Genomic DNA, 21765 nt, shown 5'->3' on the forward strand with positions numbered 1-21765 from the left:
GGATTGAACTGCATCACACTGAGCTGACAGCTCACTATGATGCAGTTAAATTGCTCCCCCAGGAAAAAAAAGATTCCCTCCAATCTCAAAGCTCGGTTTGAATTAATGATTGTGCCAAATCAGTCACACAGCCCCCCCTGTTTGCACATTCACTGCTAAGTCTCCTCATCTTCCAGAGTGTCAAAAAGACACAATTGTGTAAAATCTGTATATCAGTGGGGAGAGAATCTTCATTGCCATAAACGATATAAAAAGCTCCAGATTTTCCAAAACATTCAGTAAAATTTCTTCACCACCAGGTGTAACTGGTACTACACGCAAGAGCTGACAAAGGTTACCTGTAACGCCGCCAGGTTGTCCTCACCATCAGAGGATTCTGCAGGTTTTTCTGCTGCAACCTTCTTTGATCTAGTTGGAGTTTTAGTCGTTTTGGGAGTTTTAGGGTTGGATTTAGGAGCAGTTGATGCTGGTGTTGCTCCCTTGCAAATAAAAGAAAAAAAAAAAAAGGTTAAAGACAAAAAGCACACAAAAGTCCAAAACCAGTCCTATACCTTGGGTGCCGCTGGCTCCCCCTCTGCAGCAGATAATCTGCTTGAGCTTGTATCCTGTTCGACTGGCACTGGAGAAGGCGCCTCGACCCTTGATGCTAATTTGAGGGATAGAACGGCATCACACTGAGCCCATCTCAGAGCAGACTGCTCAGGGTGCTGCAATTCAATACCTTTCATCTCATCTTGCCATCCAAACAGGATACAAGCTTGAGCAGGTCCTCAGACACCCCCCCCCCCCACCAGACAGCTCAGTGTGATAAAGTTAAATTTTTCCCTCAGTCACACCCATTTCCTCCAATCTCACAGCAGACAGCTCAGTGTGATGCAGATCAATACTTCAGTCACACATCATCCCCCTTGTGTGTACATTCAATGCTCCGTTTCCCCTCCCCTGTTCGACCATGTCGAACAGGAAACAGTGTGTTTGGGGCTCAGTCGTTTCCCAATGTCCATCATACAATAGAATAAGAGGCTGCATCTTATTTTCCTAATACTTTCACTAGAACATCCATCATTTCTTCACCACTAGGAATAACAGGAACTACAGGTAAGAAGGTTACCTGCAATGCCAGGTTGTCCTCACGATCAGAGGATTCTGCAGGTTTTTCTGCTGCAACCTTCTTGGATCTAGTTGGCGTTTTAGGTGTTTTGGGAGTTTTAAGGATGGATGTGCTCTTTCTCGGTGTTGATTTAGGAGCAGCCAATGCTGGTGTTGCTTCCTTGGAAATAAAAGAAATAATATATATCATCTATATACCCAAACATTCATTTAGTCATATATATATATATATATATATTTTTTTTTTAGAAAACCACAACCCGTCCTGTACCATGGCTCCCCTTCAGCATCTATTCAACTGCTTGAGTTTGTATCTTGTTCCGTTGGCACCCGATATTTTGGACCCCTGATGCTGTTGGGTGCAGTGTGATGGCGTTCTATCCCACCCATCTCCCAGCAGACGGCTCAGTGTGTTGCCGTTTAATCCCACCTTAGTCACACCCAGTTTCACAGCACAGCTTATTGTGATAGATTCCCTCCCATCTCACGGCAGACGGCTCAGTGTGATGCAGCACAATCAATAGTTCATCAAAAACCCTTCCCCTTGTGTGTATATTTACTACTCAGTCTCATCTACTGTCACTGCGGAACATGGGAGAGAAGACAAGATTTTGTAATATCTCCGAAACAGACAGGAATCTTACTATACTGCATAAATCAAGCACTATGGGCCCCTGATTTATGCACTGATTTTTCTTGCACAAAAGGAGTCCATTACGTTCTTAAAACATAATGCATGAAGAACAGATCTATCTTGTTAAAGGAAACTTGGCAGAAAAGGAAAATCTTTGTTCAATTAGTCAATGCTTTAATACATCCTTATGTAAAAGTAAAAAAATTCTCAAGTTTTTCCTGGATTCCAGAGGTGGTGGGGATCAGGCAAAATACATTTTATTTATATCAACATAGTACTGGAGTAAAGTGGGAAGATCTTTACAATTTATGTTTAACCCCTTTACGGAATAGGGAATGATGGTCATTTGATCCCTCTGGGCTCATAGCCGTCTCCCTCCCCATGCCCATCATACAATACTATAATATAACAGGCTGCATCGTATTTTCCAATACATTCACTAAAAACATCCATCATTTCTTCACCACCAGGTGTAAAGGGTTCTAACACAAGAGCTGACAAAATATAAAGGTTACCTGCAATGCCAGGTTGTCCTCCCTATCAGAGGATTCTGCAGGTTTTTCTGCTGCAACCTTCTTCGATCTAGATGGAGTTTTAGCGGTTTTTGGAGTTTTAAGGATGGATTTAAGAGCAGCTGATGCTGGTGTTGCTTTCTTGCAAATTTGAAAAAAATAAATAAATAATTGTGAGTTAAAGAAAAAAAAAAAAAAATCCAAAACCATTCCTATAGCTGGGCTGCCGCTGGCTCCCCCTCAGCATCTGATAACTTGCTTTAGCTTGTATCCTGTTCGACTGGCACTGGAGAGGGCGTCTCGACCCTTGATGCTGATGGGAGGGATAGAGCGGCATCACACCGAGTCCACCTCACAGCAGACTGCTCAGTGTGCTGCAGTTCAATACCTTCAATCTCATCTTGCCATTCAAACAGGATACAAGCTCCAGCAGTCCTCATCTCCCCCCGGTAACAGCAGACAGCTCAGTGTGAAAGTTCAACTCCTCCCTCAGTCACACCCATTTTCTCTAATCTCAAAGCAGAAAGCTCAGTGTGATGCAGATCAATGCTTCAATCACACACCATTCCCCTTGTATGTACATTCACTGCTCTGTCTCCTTTCCTATGTTCCACTGTGTCATTAGAAAAAAACCCAGATTTTGTAATGTGATATATATAGATCAACCAACTAAAAACACAAAAGGTAAAATAATTCTCAAGTTCCTCCTTTCTTTCAGCTCTGGTGGGGGGGGGGGGGGGTCAGGCAAATTTATTTTACTTATTTCAACATAAAACTATATTAACGTGTAAGCAGCAGGCAGGAGATATTTCCAATTTATGAGTAACCCCTTTAAAGGAAACCTTCCATTTAATGCATTATAAAGCAAACAAAGCGCTTTCACACGTGGTATGTCCGTCGTGCGGGCATACCGCCATGTACTGGAGAGGAGGTGGTGACCCCTCCTCCCACCATAGAAAACAGCTACGCACGGCTGCACACTAGCCGAAAGAGAGCATGTGTGGCAACGCATCCTCGCCGTGTCGCTATTGCCGTCTATGGGGATTTGCAGCCGCATGTACGTCCCCGCAGACGGCCATGTGAATGAACCCTTACCTTGAGAATGCTGTAGCTAGACTGATGCAAGATCATATCTTGGTTAATCCCTGTGCTGAGTGTTTGCTGATAAAACAATTATAACATTATAATGAAGCTGTCGCTTCTGTGGCTGTTCCATTGCTTCTCCTAGCAGATTAGTTATTCACTGCAGGAGAGGATGATGTAATCCCTGGGTTGTGTCTGAAGGCAGAATAATCAATAGTTGCACCATCCCCTTTAAGGAAGAGGAGGGAGCGGTGGGCTTAGGGCTCCGTCGTTTACCCATGTCCATCATATCATAGAATATAAGAGGCTACACCGTATTTTCCAATAGATTCACTAGAGCACCCATTTCCTCACCACCAGGTGTAACAGGTACTACATGTAAGAGCTGCCAAAAAGGGTTACCTGTAATGCCAGGTTGTCCTCACTATCAGAGGATTCTGCAGGTTTTTCTGCTGCAACCTTCTTGGATCTAGTTGGCGTTTTAGTTGTTTTGGGAGTTTTAAGGACAGACGTGTTCTTTCTCTGGGCCGGTTTAGGAGTAGCTGATGCAGGTGTTGCTTCCTTGAAAACAAAAAGAAAAATAAAATTGAGGAAACAACAAAACAAAACAAAAAAAAAAAAAAACAACAACACACAAATCCCAAACCAGTCCTATACTGTGGCTGTCACTGCCTCCTCCTCAGCAGAAGATAACCTGCTTGAGCTTGTAGCCCTTTTCAGCTGGCATTGGAGAAGGGGTTCTGACCATTTATGCTGATGGGAGAAAAAGAGCGGCTCATCTCACAGCAGACAGCTCAGTGTGCTGCAGTTCAATACCTTCCATCTCACCTTGCCGGCGAAGCAGGATACACACACACCTCAGTGTGATAAAGTTAGATTCCTCCCTCAGTGTTAAAACATATTAATCGATATTAATCTATTCCCCTATCCGTGATACTAACCACGTTCACCAATGTATATTTTCGGGACCATGGTAAGCTGCATCTGTGGAATATCCATCAATATGACAGATAAGTACTTGCTAGCAAGAGATCATGTTCTACCCCCCCTGACCATGTTCAACTCAGCTCTAGGAACATATAAGGAACTATAGGAAAGCTAAGATGTAATCCTATGTAAGGTTATCCTTACATGGGGTAAACAAGATAATATTAGATGCAATGTAAGTCTATGGTAGCACTTCCTATATAAGCTGAGCGGAGTAGGCCTCAATAACCTACCACCAAGGACACCGGAAGGACTCCTCCATCTGACTTCTACTCTACACTCATCTGAAACCCTTCACTTTTTCCTTTGAACTTTTATGAACTTTGTAATTGATTGCCGTATTATTCCTTCATCTGAAGATTATGTACTCTTTGTGGCAATTAAATCCTTTCCTATTGGAACAACCTTCTCTCTACTTTGCTTCGGCTCACTAAGAGGAAACTCTAACTTAGAGGGTTTTAACACTCAGTCACACCCATTTCCGCTAATCTCACAGCAGACAGCTCAGTGTGATGCAGATCAATACTTCAATCACACATCATCCCCCTTGTGTGTACATTCACTGCTCTGTCTCCTTTCCCATGTCCCACTGTGTCATTAGAAAAAAAAAAAACACAAGATTTTGTAATTTATTCAGTGATGCTGTAATACACCTTTGTGTAAAAATAAGTAAAATAATTCTTAAAGGGAACCTGTCACCAGGGACCTCATTTTCACTAAAGACAGATTGTAAAAGCCCATGACACATGCAAATCTGCCTCTCTGCCTTTTCTAAGCATTTGCATTACAGTAAAATTGTGTGTTATAACTTACCTTACTCCCTGACAAAATCCTGGGGTAGTCACAGGGGCTGGGCTTTGGTTTGGATGCATTTAAAAAAAAAAACAACATGTGGCTTGTCCATGTTACCCACTCCTCAGAGGTTGGTCCTCCATCATTGTGCTCCTGTCTAGCTCCACCTCCCACTTCTTCTCAGAGGTCACAGCCTGGTCAGCTTGACATCAGTGGCGGAAGGACAAGTACAGGAGCACAAACATGGAGGCAGCTTGCAGCTCAAACAGGTCACGTTTTTTGAAATGCATCCAAACCAAAGTCCAGCCCCTGTGACTACCCCAAGATTTTGTCAGGGTGCAAGAGTAAGTTATAACACACAATTCTATTGTAATGCAAATGCTTAGAAAAGGCAGAGAGGCAGATGTGCACTGCAGGTGTGACTGGCTTTTACCATCTGTCTTTAGTGAAAAATGAGGTCCCCGATGACAAGTTCCCTTTAAGTTCCACCTCGATTCCACCTCTGGTGGGGGTCAGGCAAAGCTATTTTACCCATTTCAACATAATACTGTATTAGTGTGTGGGGAGCAGGCAGGAGATATTTCCAATTTATAAGTAACCCCTTTAAAGAAGAGGGAACAGTGTGATTTGGGCTCAGTCATTTCCACCTGTCCATCATACAATAGAATAAGAGGCTGCATCATATTTTCCAATACATTCACTAGAACATCCATATAAACACTTTATATTATATACACATACATATACATGGAGCAGTTTAAAAAAAGGCTACCCCTCAGCAACAAACAAAATGGCTACCCCTTAGCAACCTGCTTGATCTTGTATGCCGTTCTGCTGGCACCTGAGAAGGGGTTCTGCCCCCTGATGCTGATGGTACATCTGACCCCTCGTCGCTCCGTCAGAGTAATTGAGTAGGTGGCCGTGCATGACCGTCCTGCTCCATTAATCATTAATCGGAAGGGTGAGTACAGAGGTATTTTTTTTCTCCATAGACTCTAGTACAGACAGTCCCCGGGTTACATACAAGATAGGGTCTGTAGGTTTGTTCTTAAGTTGAATTTGTATGCAAGTCGGAACTGTATATTTTTTCATTGTAATCCCAGCTAGAACTTTTTTTGTCTCTGTGACAATTGGATTTTACAAAATGTTGGGTTGTCATAAGAATCAATATTAACACTAAAGCTTCATTACAGACGCCTCTGATAACTGTTACAGCTGATTATTGTAGCCTAGGACTAAAGTACAATAAATTACCATTATCCAGAGGTCCGTTTGTAACTAGGGGTCGTATGTAAGTCGAGTGTTCTTAATTAGGGGACTGCCTGTATAAGCTAAATTAGAGTTTTTAGGAACATTTTTTTGAGCTGAAACACTATTTATACCGCATATACTCAAGTATAACATAATACTGTATTCCCCATTGAACAATAGAATACAAGAGGCTGCATCAGACTCTCCAATAGATTCACAACTAGAACATCCATCCTTTCTTTACCACCAAGTACTACACGCAAGAGCTGACAAAATATAAGGTTACCTGCAATGCCAGGTTGTCCTCACTATCAGAGGATTCTGCAGGTTTTTCTGCTGCAGCCTTCTTCGATCTAGTTGGAGTTTTAGTTGTTTTCGGAGTTTTAAGGACAGACGTGTTCTTTCTCTGAGCCGGTTTAGGAGTAGCTGATGCTGGTGTTGCCTCCTTGCAAACAAAAAAAAATAAAAAAAAATAAATACATTTTGTGAATTTTTTTTTTTTTTAAAGAACAAATCCAAAACTAGTTGTGTACCTTGGCTGCCGCTGGCTCCCCCTCAGCATCTGATGAGCTGTTCGAGCTTGTATCCTGTTCTGCTGGCGCCTCAGAAGGCGGTTTGATCCTTGATGGTGGTGGGCTAATGATTCGTTTCGCAAAGAACTTATCCAGTTTGGTTTGCACGATTGGAGTTTTTGAATCCTGAAATGATAAAACCCATGAACGGTTACAAAATATGCAGTTCTATGCATAGGCTATCTATAGAGATGTATTGCAAGTGAATGTAGACTGGTAAGCCTGACACATGTGACAGTACAGTGCTACACACTGTATGGCACATGGGTCAGGCTTACCAGTCTACATTCACTTGCAATACATCTCTATATAGATATAGAAAACAATAGTACACGCTGGATATCTACAATGTTGGGTTAGGCTTACCAGTCTACATTCACTTGCAATAGAACTCTGCAGATTTATTGCAAGTGAATGTAGACTGGTAAGCCTAACCCATCTCTGTAGATTGCCAGCATGTACTATTGTTTTTTTTATCTATATAGAGATCTATTGCAAGTGAATGAAGACTGGTAAGCCTAACCCGTGTGCCATATAGAACAGTACTACTGTAACTTTTGCCTAAATAAGGCCTTACATTGCAAAAATGATAAACTATTAGAACAAGTTCACATATGAGATTTAATGCCAAAAGTTATGTCCCTACATCAATCTGAATGGGATATGCCGTACCACCACAACTACTCAGAATTATTAACTGGGATCTTCGGTTTTAGAATTATTTGCACCACCACCCGATACATGTTAACATACCCTTCTGTATACACGGCTCTAGGAGCAAGCCTGAAAACTCCACACAACGTGGTGGCCACAGACAGCACATACCTTAGATGTCTTATCATCTGAGGAGTTGCTGTGAGACGGGCTGGAAGCCGCTGCAGCCTCCTCTACTTGTGCTGCAGGAGCTTTATCTTTTACTGCAGACTTTGCTTTTCCCGCTCCGGATGCCTTTGGCGTTTTGGCTTTAGTTGCTTTTTTGGCTTTTGTCTCAGCAGATGTTGGTGCTGGAGTCCCGACCTGTAACAAGGGTTTCAGCAATGACCTAAATTTCCACTAACATCTAGCCGCAGAGCACACTACTTCATAGCCATACTATACCTGCTCAGCCTCGCCCCCCTCACTATCAGAGCCCCTGCTCTCTAGCACATTCCTTGGACTCTTTGCTGTCGAACTTGCTTTAACCTTTGCTGGACTTGCTGCAAAAGGAGTGGATGCCGATAGAGGAACAGGTGGAGAGACCAAGCGTTTCGCTGAAGCTGCAACACTTTTTTTCTAATATATAAAACAAAGAAACTCTGTAAGACACATTCAATAAATGCAACATTTATAATACATACACGATGGCTCAGTACCGGAGAATTGGCTGTTTATCCTAATCTGGCTATCCATAGAGACATGATACAAGTGAATGTAGACTGGCAAACCTGACCCATGTGCCGTACAGAACAATGCTACATGCTGGATATTCAGAGACTTATTGCAAGTGAATGTAGACTTGTAAGCCTGATCCATGTGCGGAAATGGCTCATATGCTATGGTCATTCTCTCTTTACTTCCTTCTAGGCGAAGGTTCTTAAGGTTTCATTTTCCACTAAATTGCCTAGGAACATGCTCCTTTTTGTGCTAGGATGTGTGTTGCTTTATCGTAGATTGTATTTGTACTTTCCCAGATCTGACATTTTGTGATGCAGAAGGGAGGGGGGGCTAGATATGAACTTTTGGGAAGATTTATCAAAAGTGTCAGAGCAGAACTGTTTAGTTGCCTATGGAAACCAATCAGTGCTCAGCTTTCATTTGCTCACAGCCCTCTATAAAACAAAAGCTGAGCTCCAGATTTTACCTCGGACATTTCTGATAAATCTAACTCAAGTTTAAAAATTGAAAAGAACAAAACCCCATTTCTTTTTTAGACCCCTACGATACTTGATACCTCTGATTAGCCAAGACTCCTGCAAACGCAACCAGCAGATGGTCTGTACTGCAAAGACTGAAAACTTTCGCCTGAATAAGACCTTACAATGTAAAAATGAATTGTTCACTCATCAGTTTTGTTGACAAAAGTTATGCCCCTACGTCTTCAATATGAATGGGAATGCAGTAACAACACCGTTCACATTTATTAACTGGGGTCTTCAGTTGCAGGATTATTCGTACCACCACCTGCTGCATGTGAACATACCCTTATTGCTAGGCTCCTTTAGGATCAAGCCTGAAAACCCCATGACAGACCCTACACAAGCTGTTGGCCACAGACCGCACATACCTTAGATGTCTTATTGTCTGAGGAGTTACGGTCAGATGATGGGGTGGAAGCCGCTGCAGGAGCTTTATCTTCCACTGCAGACTTTGCCTTTCCTGCGCCGGATGCCTTTGGACTTTTGGCTTTAGTTGCTTTTTTGGCTTTTGTCTCAGCAGATGTTGGTGCCGGAGTCACGACCTATAACAAGGGTTACGGCAATTACCTAAATTTCCACTAACATCTGGGCCACAGAGCACACACTACTTCATAGCTATACTATACCTGCTCAGCCTCGTCCCCCTCACTGTCAGAGCCCCTGCTCTCTAGCACTTTCCTTGGACTCTTTGCTGTCAAACTTGCTTTAACCTTTGCTGGACTTGCTGCAAAAGGAGTGGATGTAGATAGAGGAACAGGTGGAGAAACCCTGCGTTTCGCTGAAGCTGCAACACGTTTTTTCTAATATATAAAACGTAGAAAGTAAATAATACTTTCAATAAAAAAAACTTCAAGCAACATTTACAGTAATTACATGAGGGCTCAGTACCTGTGGATTGGCTGGTTTATCATAATCTGAAGAGTCACTGGTGATGTCTGTGCTCTCCACTGCTGCAGCCGGCTTCGCGACCGCCTTCGCTGGACTCCCCGGCGGCTTGCTATTAGTTGCAGCTACCGTTGGCTGGGAAAATTTTGTTGCTTTAGCCGTCACTGCAGCATTTATTGCCTAGATATTCAAACAAAATGAAAAAAATATAAAAATTTACATGAATGTTTTTTTTATTTTTTTTTATGTAATCTAATCAGCTCTATGCAACTCCATGGTGACACTACAATCTGTAGTCTGATCCTGCAAATGATCCTCCCATTATGGCCACCTGAATGTATGTACGTTGAAGGGGTTGGACACTAATACAAAAGTTTTCCAGGGCTCGTAATAAGGCCCCCCCTATATATTTAGGCTTCATACAAGTCTGCAAATAGAGATTGTGAGCTAGCCGCAAAAACATTAGCCAACTCATGGCTGCCAGAGAGATGCATTGTGCATGTCTGAGCTGGGTGGCTCAACACCCTTTGTAGAGGGGAAGCAGTCACCCACTCCTTCTCCGCTTGGCTTGCCGGTCACGGCAAACGCCTGCTCTCACGTGACCAAATGCCACAGCAGCAGGACTAGAGACTTCCTAGGATGTCCTGCTGGCTCCATACTGTATGCACAAACCCTCCATGATTACCAGCCCCACTTCAGGAGATGGAGGGGTCTGCCAAAGACGCCTGTACACTGCTCCATCCACAGACATGGGAGTGGTGTAGACAGTAGGGGGAGCACGGGAATTTAGTTTGTATTAATAAATGTGAAATAGAGACCCGAGGTGTAAATTTTGTCTCACCCATGTCCTCCATAGGGAGATCAAAACCAATATGTAATAGGTCCGAGAAGCAGATTTCCAGTTACGAAGTACTGGTCCATATTACTATCTAGGAATAGATATATGCAATCTCTTATTAATCTCATATGTATGGCCAGACTGTATACATACACATTTTAGGGATTGCTTTATTCCACGCCATACACTTACAGGCCCCTCATTGTCAGAACCGCTGCCTTCTGAGCTGCTTTCTGCATTGGGTTGTGCAGCTGAAGAGATGACAGATGACCCTTTAGCAGCAGGTGTTTTCGCCTGTGTTGGTTTTGGAGAGCTTAGAACAGGCTAAATTAGAAGGGGGGACATAAAAGGGTACAAAATGTTTAGTATGACGCTGAAGAGCTATAGCTCAAATATAATAAGACAACAGCAACTCAGATCTACCTGTGCATTGTCTTCCTCTGAATCACTTGTCTCCGAGGTGTCTTCTGCAATCGGTGGCTTAGACACCGGGGTCACCGTCTTGGCTGCTGAAGCAGAGATCCGCGATGGGGTTTTTGTCTGGCTTGCATTGGCTTTTGGTACCTACAAGACATCAAATGTGAACCTCTACTAGCAAATTCTGAAGCAAAGGCGTTTTTAAAAGAGATGTCCAAAGTTTTGAAGTTGGGATTCCGACAGATGGGACAGCCACAGATCACTAAAATGGGATCCCCCAGAAACCAGGGACCTTGTTGTCCTGCCACTACATTCAATACTAAAGGAGCACATAGAGAATCAACTCTATACTACAGGACTCAGCCACAGACAGAGCTCCCATATTGCATGGAACGGCAGGACAAATATTTGTCAGTTCTTCCGCCCCTTTAAAAAATTCTCCAGACTTCTTCAGCTATCAATTGATTTTCACCCTGTAAAATGACATGGACAGATTATCAAAGTACCTCACTCCTTTAGATCTCAATTTCATTTTTGACTAAAGTGAGGGTAATAACCCATCTGTCCCATGAGGGATAAAAGTATTAATAAAGGGGTTCTTCCGAGGTTCAAAAAGATGGCTGCTTTCTTCCAAAAACAGGCCCACACCTGACCATGGTCTGTGCTGGTATTGCAGCTCAGCTGTATAGAAAAGAATGGAGCTTAGGTGCAATACCACACACTACTTATGCTCAGGTGTGGTGCTGTGTTTGGAAAAAAGCCATGTTTTTCTACATCGGGAGAACCCCTTTAAGGCAGCTTTCAAAGTCAGAAGAGGAGCACTGTCACCGGAGAGCGCTGGGAGGGTGTCATGATTATAATAAGACATGAGAGGATGTACGGATAAGCAGCATCTTCCAGCAGCACATAGAGGCTGACACTCAGTAGAACACACTGTAGCCACCAGAAGCTAAAGGACCTTTACTAAAGTCACATGCTTATCAGCCCGTGACGTCACTGGCTGTCTGGATGCAGAGAGGGCTGCATAACAATGAAGCATCGGAGGAGCCAGAAGGCCCTGAGCACCTCCGGCCGAAGGCCATGGAGGAAGCAAAAAAAAGGATCTACAATCCTCAGCAGGTAACACTGGTGCGTTATAGGACAGTCTAACACCAAGAAAATGGTGGTAGATGTCCTTTACTTTGACACTGAAGCGAAGTCACTCAAGTAAAAAATAGGACAACAGCATCTCTACCTGTACAAGGTCTGCCTCCGAGTCACTTGTCTCTGAGGTGTCTTCTGCAACTGGTATTTTAGACACAGGTTTCACCGTCTTGGGTGCTGATGCAGAGATCCGCGATGGGGTTTTTGCCTGGCTTGCGTTGGCTTTTGGTACCTACAAGATATCAAATATTAGCAAATTCGGAAGCAAAGGTGTACCCAAAGGGTAGCCCACAGTTTTCAAGTTCATTGGTGGAATTCAGACCACAGATCACTAGAATGTGATTCAGAAAAGGGGGTCCCAGGTACCTCCATCAGACCCCTCGTCGCTCCCAGAGATTGATGGAGCAGACAGCCGTCCATGACCGCTCTGCTCCATTCATCCCTAAAGAGCTGATGGAGATTGCCGAGCACAGCGCTCAAGGGGTCTGATGGAGGTACCTGGGACCCACCAGTCACCTCATTCTCGCACCGATCAGCAAGTTAGGTCCTACCATCTGGATAGAGCCCAACTTGTTTGGTGGGAAAACCCCTTTAGACTTTCATAGTCAGTACATCGCTTCAGTACTTGTAAGCTAAAACAAGGAAAAGCTGCAGAACATGGAAGATGCAAACTTTTTCATGAAACCTGTTCTCAATGTAGATCCTACTTCTCATTTTGGCCTTCAGATACTGATCCAAAATAACAAATGCTAACAGTGAGATAGTTGCCCAACATGGCCCTGGGTGGCGCTCCAGGAGGGTGTGATTTCACAGGGACCATCGATCAAGTAGAAAATTTGTTAAACTTGCTCCAGAAATAATTTGGGGCAGCCATTCACAACCAAATTTAATACGAGAAGAAGGATGGACACTTAATATGACACTGAAGAGAAGTCGCTCGAGTAATATTCAAATATGACAACAGCATCTCTACCTGTGCATTGTCTTCCTCCGAATCACTTGTCTCCGAGGTGTCTTCTGCAATTGGTGGTTTAGACGCTGGGGTCACCTTGGGTGCTGAAGCAGAGATCCGCGATGGAGTCTTTGTCTGGCTTGCATTGGCTTTTGGTACCTACAAGACATCAAATGTGTCAAATCAAATTCTGAAGCAAAGGTGTACCAAGGGGCGGCCCAAAGTTTTCAAGTTCATTGGTGGGATTCAGACAACTGGGACAGCCACGGATCACTAGAATGCAATTCAGAAGTCTGGAGAACTGGACCCAGTTGTCCTGCTACTTAATTCAAGTTCATTCTATAGGAACACATGGAGAATCAACCCTATAGTACAGAGCTCCCATATTGCATGGAACGGCAGGACAAATGCTCGTCAGTTCTTCACCCCTTAATATTCTCCAGACTTCTTCAGCTATTAAAGGGGTTTTCCATTAAACAAGTAAGCCCTATATAGAACCCAACTTGCTGATTGTTGGGGGGCTCTAATGAGACTCCCACAGATCACAAGAATGAGGGGTCCAAAGGGGGTCATAGCTACCTCCATCAGACCCCTCGTCGCTCCCAGAGATTGATAGAGCAGATGGCTGTCCATGACTGTTCTGCTCCATTCATTTCATCCCTAGGGAGCTGATGGAGATTGCAGAGTGCCCAACATGGCCTGGGTGCGATTTCATGGGGACCATCGATCAAGTAGCAAATTTGTTGACACTAAAGAGAAGTCGCTCAAGTAATAAAATATGAAAACAGCATCTCTACCTGTGCATTGTCTTCCTCCGAATCACTGGTCTCCGAGGTGTCTTCTGCAATCGGTGGTTTAGACACCGGGGTCACCGTCTTTACTGCTGAAGAAGAGATCCGCGATGGGGTTTTGGTCTGGCTTGCATTGGCTTTTGGTACCTACAAGACATCAAATTTGAGCTTATATTAGCAAATTCTGAAGCAAAGGGGTACCAAGGGGTGGCCCAAAGTTTTCAGGTGCATTGGTGGGATTCAGACAGCTAGGACAACCACAGAACACTAGAATGTGATTCAGAGAAATCTGGAGACCCGGGATCCCGTTGTCACTAATGGATGGAGTTGTTCTGCCACTTTAATACTATAGAAGCACATCAGACCCCCTCGTCGCTCACAGAGATGGACGGCCGTCTGCTCCATCAATGACTGTTCTGCTCCATTCATCCCTAGGGAGCTGATGGAGATTGCCGAACACAGTATTCGCAGGGTCTGACGGAGGCAGCTGGGACCTCACGGACCCCTCATTCTCGCACCGTTCAGCAAGTTTGGCTCTATCTGGAGGGTAGGACCTAACTTGTTTGGTGGGAAAATCCCTTTGATTTTCACCCTGCAAAATGACATGGAAAGATCAAAGTACAGGCGTTCCCCCTACTTAAGGACACCCGACTTGCAGACGACTTATAGTTACAGACGACCCCTCTGCCCACTGATCTCTGGTGAAGCTCTCTGGATGTTACTATAGTCCCAGGCTGCAATGATCAGCTGTAAGGTGTCTGTAATAAAGCTTTATTGATAATCCTTGGCCCCATTACAGCAAAAGATTTTGAAACTAATTGTCCCTGGGGAGAGGGGGGGGGGGTCTGAAGTATGCAAGTCAAAACTATATATTTTATAATTGTATTTCCAACTTAAGAACAAACCTATGGAACCTATCATGTATGTAACCCAGGGACTGCCTGTATCTCACCCAAGATATCCGTCTTGTCTTTTGTAATATAACGTACCCTTCCCAGGGAGGAGTGAAGGGGTGGATAGACGTCTTACTAAGACAGCTTTCACATAGTCAGTTTATCGTTTTAGTACTTGTAAGCCAAAAACAAGGAAGTCGCTCAGGTGATATTAAAATATGAAAACCACATCTCTACCTGTGCATTGTCTTCCTCCGAATCACTTGTCTCCGAGGTGTCTTCTGCAATCGGTGGTTTAGACACCGGGGTCACCGTCTTGACTGCTGAAGCAGAGATTCGCGATGGGGTTTTTGTCTGGCTTGCATTGGCTTTTGGTACCTACAAGACATCGTGTGTGAGCTTATATTAGCAAATTGTGAAGCAAAGGGGTACCAAGGGGTGGCCCAAAGTTTTCAGGTGAACTCAGGTAATTCAGAGAAATCTGGAGACCTGGGAACCCATTATCACTAATGGATGGAGTAGTCCTGCCACTCTATTCATTTCCATAGGAGCATGTGGAGAATCAACTCTATAGTACAGGGCTCAGCCATCTACAGAGCTCCCATATTGCATGGAACGCCAGGACAAATACTTGTCAGTCAGTTCTTCACCCCTTAATATTCTCCAGACTTCTGCAGATATTAAAGGGGTTTTCCCATTAAACAAGTAAGCCCTATAAAGAGCCCAACTTGCTCATCGGCAGGGGTCTTGCTTACAAAACCCCCACAGATCACAAGAACGAGGTGTCCGATCGAGTCCAAGGTATCCCCATCGGATCGCTCGTCACCTCCCGAGATTGATGGAGCAGACGGCTGTACATGACTGTTCTGCTGCATTCATCTCTATAGAGATCGCTGGAAAAAAAAAAAAAAGCACTCGCGGGCTCCAAATGAGGTAGCTGGGACCTCACCTGACCCCTCATTCTTGCACATATGAGCAAGTTAGGTACTACCCTCCGGATAGGGCCCAACTTGTTCGGTGGGAAAATCCCTTAAATTGATTTTCACCCTGAAGAATATGGGAAGATAATCAAAGTACCTCGCTCAATATATAAATTTCTCTTTCCTAAAGTGAGGGTATCCACCTTGTCTTTTGTAATGCAACGTACCTGTCCCTGGGAAAGGGGATAGACATCTTATTAAAGGCAGCGTTCACAGTCAGTAAATCGTTTCAGTACTTGTAAGCCAAAACAAAGAATGTGTTCACAATTTGAAAGATGCAAACCTTTTCATTATACTTGTTCTCAATGTAGATCCAACTTCTGGTTTTAGCTTTCAGATACTGATACAAAATACCAAATGCTAACCATGAGATCGTTGCCTAACATGGCCCTGGGTGGTGCTCCAGGAGGGTGCGATTTCATGGGGAGAATCGATCAGGTTGCAAATTGAGACAAAAGATGGACCTTTAATATGATACTGAAGAAAAGTCACTCAAGTAATATTAAAATATGACATCTCTACCTGTGCATTGTCTTCCTCTGAATCACTTGTCTCCGAGGTGTCTACTGGAAGCGGTGGCTTAGACACCGGGGTCACCGTCTTTGCTGCTACAGCAGAAATCTGCGATGGGGTCTTTGTCTGGCTTGCATTGGCTTTCGCTCCCTACAAGACATCAAATGTGAGCTTATATTAGCAAATTTTGAAGCAAATTTTGAATCAACCCTATAGTACAGGGCTCAGCCATCTACAGAGCTCCCATATTTCATTGAACGGCAGGACAAATGCTCGTCAGTCAGTTCTTCTCCCCATAATATTCTCCAGACTTCTTCAGCTATTAATGGGGTTTTCCCACCAAACAAGTAAGCCCTATATAGTGCCTAACTTGCTGATCAGTGGGGGTCTCTGTTAGAAAATTCCCACAGATCAAAAGAACAAGGGGTTTAATGGGGGTCCCAGGTACCTCCATCAGACCAGTCCTCGCTCCCAGAGGTTGATGCTCCATAAGGCTGTCCATGACTGTTCTGCTCCATTCATCCCTAGGGAGCAGATGGAGATTGCAGAGTTCAGTGCTCAAGGGGTTAAACGGAGGTACCTGGGACCCACTGGACCCCTCATTCGTACACTGTTCAGCAAATTAGGTCCTACCCTCCGGATAGAGGCCAATTTGTTTGGTGGGAATACCCATTTCATTGATTTTCACCCGGCAAAGTGACATGGGAAGATGATCAAAGTACCTCACGCCTTAAGATCTCAATTTCTCTTTTGACTAAAGTGAGGGAAATCGCCTGGTCTTTAATATAACGTACCTTTTCATTAAACCCGCTCTCAATGTAGATCCCCTTTCTGGTTTTGGCTTTCAGATACGAATCCAAAATACCAACCCTGAGATAGTTGCATAACATGGCTCTGGGTGGCGCTCCAGGAGGGTGCGATTTCACAGGGACCATCGATCAGGTAGCAAATTTGTTAAAATTTCTCCAGAAATAACTTGGGGCAGCCATTCACAACCAAATTAAATATGAGACGAAGGATGGACCCGAAGAGAAGTCGCACAAGTAATATTAAAATATGACAACAGCATCTCTACCTGTACAAGGTCTTCCTCCGAATCACTTGTCTCTGAAGTGTTTTCTGCAATCGGTGGTTTAGACACCGGGGTCATCGTCTTGGGTGCTGAAGCAGAGATCCGCGATGGGGTTTTGGTCTGGCTTGCGTTGGCTTTTGGTACCTACAAGACATCAAATGTGAGCTTATATTAGCAAATTGTGAAGCAAAGGTGTACCAAGGGGTGGCCTAGAGTTTTCAAGTTAGTTGGTGGGATTCAGACAACTGGGACAGCCATGGATCACTAGAGCGCTATTCAGAGAAATCTGGAGACCTGGTACCCTGTGGTCAACTAAAGGATGGAGATGTCCTGCCACTTCATTCACTTCTATAGCAGCACACGGAGAATCAACTCTCTAGTACAGGACTCGGCCATCTACAGAGCTCCCATATTGCATGGAACGGCAGAACAAATGCTCATCAGTCAGTTCTTCACCCCTTAATATTCTCCAGCTATTAAAGGGGTTTTCCTACCAAATAAGTTGGGAGTGTCACTTATGAGACCAATCACAGATCACAAGAACAAGGAATCCAATGGGGGTCACAGGTACCTCGTTGCTCCCAGAGATTGATGGAGCAGACAGCCGTCCATGACAGTTCTGCTCCATTCATCTCTATGGAGCTGATGGAGATTGCCGAGCACAGCGCTCGTGGGGTCTGATGGAGGTACCTGTGACCAGATGGACCCCTCATTCCCACACCGCTCAAGTTTGGCTCTATCCGGAGGGTAGGACCCAATTTGTTTCGTGGGAAAATCCCTTTAATTGATTTTCACCCTGCTAAATGACATGGAAAGATTATCAAACTACAGGCTTTCCCCTTCTTACGGACACCCGACTAATAGTAAAAAGAGGGACCCCTCGGCTCACTGTGACCTCTGGTGAAGTGCTCTAAAGGCTTTACTATAGTCCCTGATTGCAATGATCAGCTGTAAGGTGTCTAATAAATTTTGAAACTCCAATTGTCCATGGGGCAAAAAAATTTTTGTCTGGAAATACATTTATAAAATATACAGTGCCAACTTGCATACAAATTCAACTTAAGAACAAACCAATGGAACCTATCCTGTATGCAACCAAGGGACTGCCTGTATCTCACCCAAGATATCAATTTCTCTTTTCTAAAGTGAGGGTATCCGCCTTGTCTTTTGTAATATAACGTACCGTTCCCAGGGAGGAGTGAAGGAGTGAATAGACGTCTTATTAAGGCAGCTTTCACATAGTTTATCGTTTCAGTACTTGAAAGCTAAAAACAAGGAAGTCGCTCAGGTGATATTAAAATATGACAACAGCATCTCTACCTGTACATTGTCTTCCTCCGAATCACTTGTCTCCGAGGTGTCTTCTGCAACCGGTGGCTTAGACACCGGGGTCACCGGCTTGGTTGCTACAGCAGAGATCCGCGATGGGGTTTTGGTCTGGCTTGCGTTAGCTTTTGGTACCTACAAGACATCAAATTTGAGCTTATATTAGCAAATTCTGAAGCAAACGGGTACCAAGGGGTGGCCCAAAGTTTTCAGGTGCATTGGTGGGATTCAGGCAGCTGGGACAACCACGGATCACTAGAATGCGATTCAGAGAAATCGGGAGACCCGGGACCTCGTTGTCACTAATGGGAGGAGTTGTCCTGCCACTTCATTCAATACTATAGAAGCACATGGAGAATCAGCTCTCTAGTGTAGTATAGGAGACATAGTATTTGTAAGATAAAACAAGGAATGGGTGCACAACATGGAAGATGCAAAACCTTTTCATTAACCCTGTTCTCAATGTAAATCCCTCTTCTGGTTTTGGCTTTCAGATACTGATCCAAAATACGAACAGTGAGATAGTTGCCCAACATGGCCTGGGTGGTGCAATTTCATGTGGACCACCGAGCAGGTAGCAAATTTGGGCCAGAGATAACTTTGGGCAGCCATGCAGAACCAAAATTTAGTATTAGACGAAGGATGGACTTTTAACATTACACTGAAGAGAAGTTACTCAAGTAATATTAAAATATAACAACAGCTTCTCTACCTGTGCATGGTCTTCCTCCGAATCACTTGTCTCCGAGGTGTCTCCTACAAGAGGTGGCTTAGACGCTGGGGTCACCTTGGGTGCTGAAGCAGAGAGTCGCAATGGTGTTTTTTTCTGGCTTGTGTTGGCTTTCGTCCCCTACAGAACAGCAGATGTGTACTTAAGTAGTGAACCACTGCACACGGAAATTAATTAGATCTTAGGGACTTGAGTTTTAATGCCCGCATTATAGGGCAATGGAGAAACTGAGGGTGGTTAAGTTACCCCAAATAGCTCGTGGGAGGTTAGGTGCCACAACCACTCATCATGCACACAACCCATCATGAATAAAAAAAGGCATAATTTAGATGCATAAGTAAAATACTATTTGACGTACCATTGCACCCTCCGAGTCACTACTTTCAGAGTCTGCATCCGAGTCCGCGACACGTGTAGTGATCGCCGCAGACGATTTAGCCGCTGGGGTGCCAGAGGTTGGGACTGAAGCTTTTGCAGCTGCACTAGGCTGGAAAGAAAAGAATATAATTTCTATAATCTGTGTTAAAAAGAAAAATAACTAACATTATGTCCAATGGTAGAAGCCTTGTCTGGTTAAATCTACAGCAGTGTGCCCTTAAATCCGGTTCCCAGATATGTTGCTAGTTTGTATCTAACACTAATCGCAGCGGTGGGACCTTCACCACGGACTGTGGTCCATTACATAAGAAAAGGAGAGTTACCTCTTTTGAAACGGGTCTCATGGGTGAAGCTTTGCTCTGGGAATCAAGGGTCGCGGTTGTAGGTTTAGGTGTAGAATTCACCTTTTTGGCCAATATCGCTGGAGTCGGAGCCTTGAAATAATACGCAACAAAAAGAAAAAAAATAAATTAACACTGTAATCCTTGGTGTTGACCATAAAAACCATACATAAAATTGCCAGCTACCTTGGCCCCATCGCTATCGGAGGACTCGCTTTCTGAAGAGTCATCTGCGGCTGCAGCCTTCGTGGACAGTGGGGTAGCTGCGGGCTGCTTCGCCCTTGGGCTCGGTGATCCCAAAATTGGGTGATCACTGGCTGCCTTCTAAAATGAATGACATGTGCGAAAATTAAACAAAGCATGGGACAGGACTGTCTAGTATTATAAGGAGCCCTTCCACAGCAAAGTTTTATAACCCAATGGACCCCGAAAGCATCCTCATATGAATACACAAGTGACCACAGAGAAAGCTCTGGTCACGTAAGCACATTATATGTCTCAGTTCACACGGGGCACTTGTAGACCCCAAGAGTGAGAACATCTGGAAGTCCCGATGCCAGATTATATACAGTTTTAGCTCCCGACTTACAGGGGTGTCACTTACCTGTGAGCTTTTAGCTTCTGTCGCAGAGTTCGCCCTGTTCTTTTGAGATGCCGTTGTATTCTGCAAAATAATAAAAATTCTAAATATCAGTAAAACGTCCCTTGTAGATTGAGTGGAGAATATCACCGTCACCAGTGATGTGCAAAAACCAAAGCAAACTATTCTACTATGAGCTTTGTGAGGGGAAACCATGTACTAGGCTGCAGCATTTACAAAAGGTGGGAAACTTTACCCATCCATTGTGTAGCCGCTGGGTTAATGCATTTGGTGTAAGTCACACACACGGCCCCGTTACCTCTGACCCCAGTGATTCCTCAGGCATTGAGATGGAGCCAGACACTTCTGCCCTGCGGGGGCTCTGGGATTTCGCTAGGGAGGCGCCAGTATCTGCACTGGTAGTGTTACCATCGCTGGTTATGGGTTTGGCCTGTGACACAGTCACTGGGTCCTGTGTGGCTGCAACCTCCGGCATCTCCTGCTCCAATAGGACAATGTAAAAATGATCAATTAGAATAGGCGTCGGATGGATTAACCCTAAGGAGCTGCCCGCAGCAACCATAACCCTATTTCCAAAGAAGATGGAATTAGATTGGATGCTTTGGGCACCTATTTCTATTTGTTTTTGCATCAGTTTTAGTGAAGCCTATTACAAGTATATTCCTTTCCTGCTATAGAGTAAATTGGACATGGAAAGCAAAGAAGTTGCAAACCTCCCAAGGCACAACCTGAGACCCCTAAGCAATTCTATTCACACAAGAAGGGATATCATTGCGGGGGTTTAACAGCTGAACTGGGGTCCCATTTACCGCACAAATTGAGTATGTGCCCTGACGCTCCATTCATTCTCTGGACAGAGGCAGTGAATAAAGAAACACTGGACATACCCAGCAATGGGATCCCTGTTCTAGTGACCCAATGATTTGACAGCCGCCATTTCACAATTATACTTGTATGGGATTTTGGGGGAGAAGGCATTAAGATCACTGTGGGTCCAAATAGTAAGATGCAGAGTCACTCGGGAGAAAAGAGGGGCTTTATCCCCCTTAAAAGGACATCTACCACCAAG

The 21765-nt window shown here is 44.2% G+C and overlaps 1 protein-coding gene across 9 annotated transcripts in view; it reads right to left on the minus strand.

Moving 5' to 3' along the window:
• Positions 1-21765, minus strand: part of TCOF1 (treacle ribosome biogenesis factor 1) — a 39818-nt gene that overhangs the window by 7078 nt on the left and 10975 nt on the right. The window contains exons 10-34 of one of the 9 annotated variants that reach the window (XM_072145584.1): positions 20700-20759; positions 20282-20419; positions 20078-20188; positions 19735-19863; positions 19359-19496; positions 18641-18781; positions 17324-17464; positions 16258-16398; positions 14993-15133; positions 13869-14009; positions 13093-13230; positions 12211-12351; positions 10983-11123; positions 10752-10883; positions 9725-9901; positions 9463-9636; positions 9205-9378; positions 8040-8213; positions 7767-7958; positions 6903-7067; positions 6656-6814; positions 3742-3900; positions 2260-2397; positions 1112-1270; positions 339-479 (exon numbers count right to left, since the gene is read on the minus strand). In XM_072145584.1, coding sequence (XP_072001685.1) covers positions 339-479; positions 1112-1270; positions 2260-2397; positions 3742-3900; positions 6656-6814; positions 6903-7067; positions 7767-7958; positions 8040-8213; positions 9205-9378; positions 9463-9636; positions 9725-9901; positions 10752-10883; positions 10983-11123; positions 12211-12351; positions 13093-13230; positions 13869-14009; positions 14993-15133; positions 16258-16398; positions 17324-17464; positions 18641-18781; positions 19359-19496; positions 19735-19863; positions 20078-20188; positions 20282-20419; positions 20700-20759 — 3645 coding nt within the window. Of the gene's footprint in view, positions 1-338; positions 480-1111; positions 1271-2259; positions 2398-3741; positions 3901-6655; positions 6815-6902; positions 7068-7766; positions 7959-8039; positions 8214-9204; positions 9379-9462; positions 9637-9724; positions 9902-10712; positions 10884-10982; positions 11124-12210; positions 12352-13092; positions 13231-13868; positions 14010-14992; positions 15134-16257; positions 16399-17323; positions 17465-18640; positions 18782-19358; positions 19497-19734; positions 19864-20077; positions 20189-20281; positions 20420-20699; positions 20760-21765 lie in introns of all 9 variants that reach the window. The other 8 variants (XM_072145583.1, XM_072145585.1, XM_072145587.1 and 5 more) reach the window with 8 other exon arrangements.

This window comes from Engystomops pustulosus, chromosome 4 (assembly GCF_040894005.1).
Source record: "Engystomops pustulosus chromosome 4, aEngPut4.maternal, whole genome shotgun sequence".
NCBI classification, from domain to species: domain Eukaryota; kingdom Metazoa; phylum Chordata; class Amphibia; order Anura; family Leptodactylidae; genus Engystomops; species Engystomops pustulosus.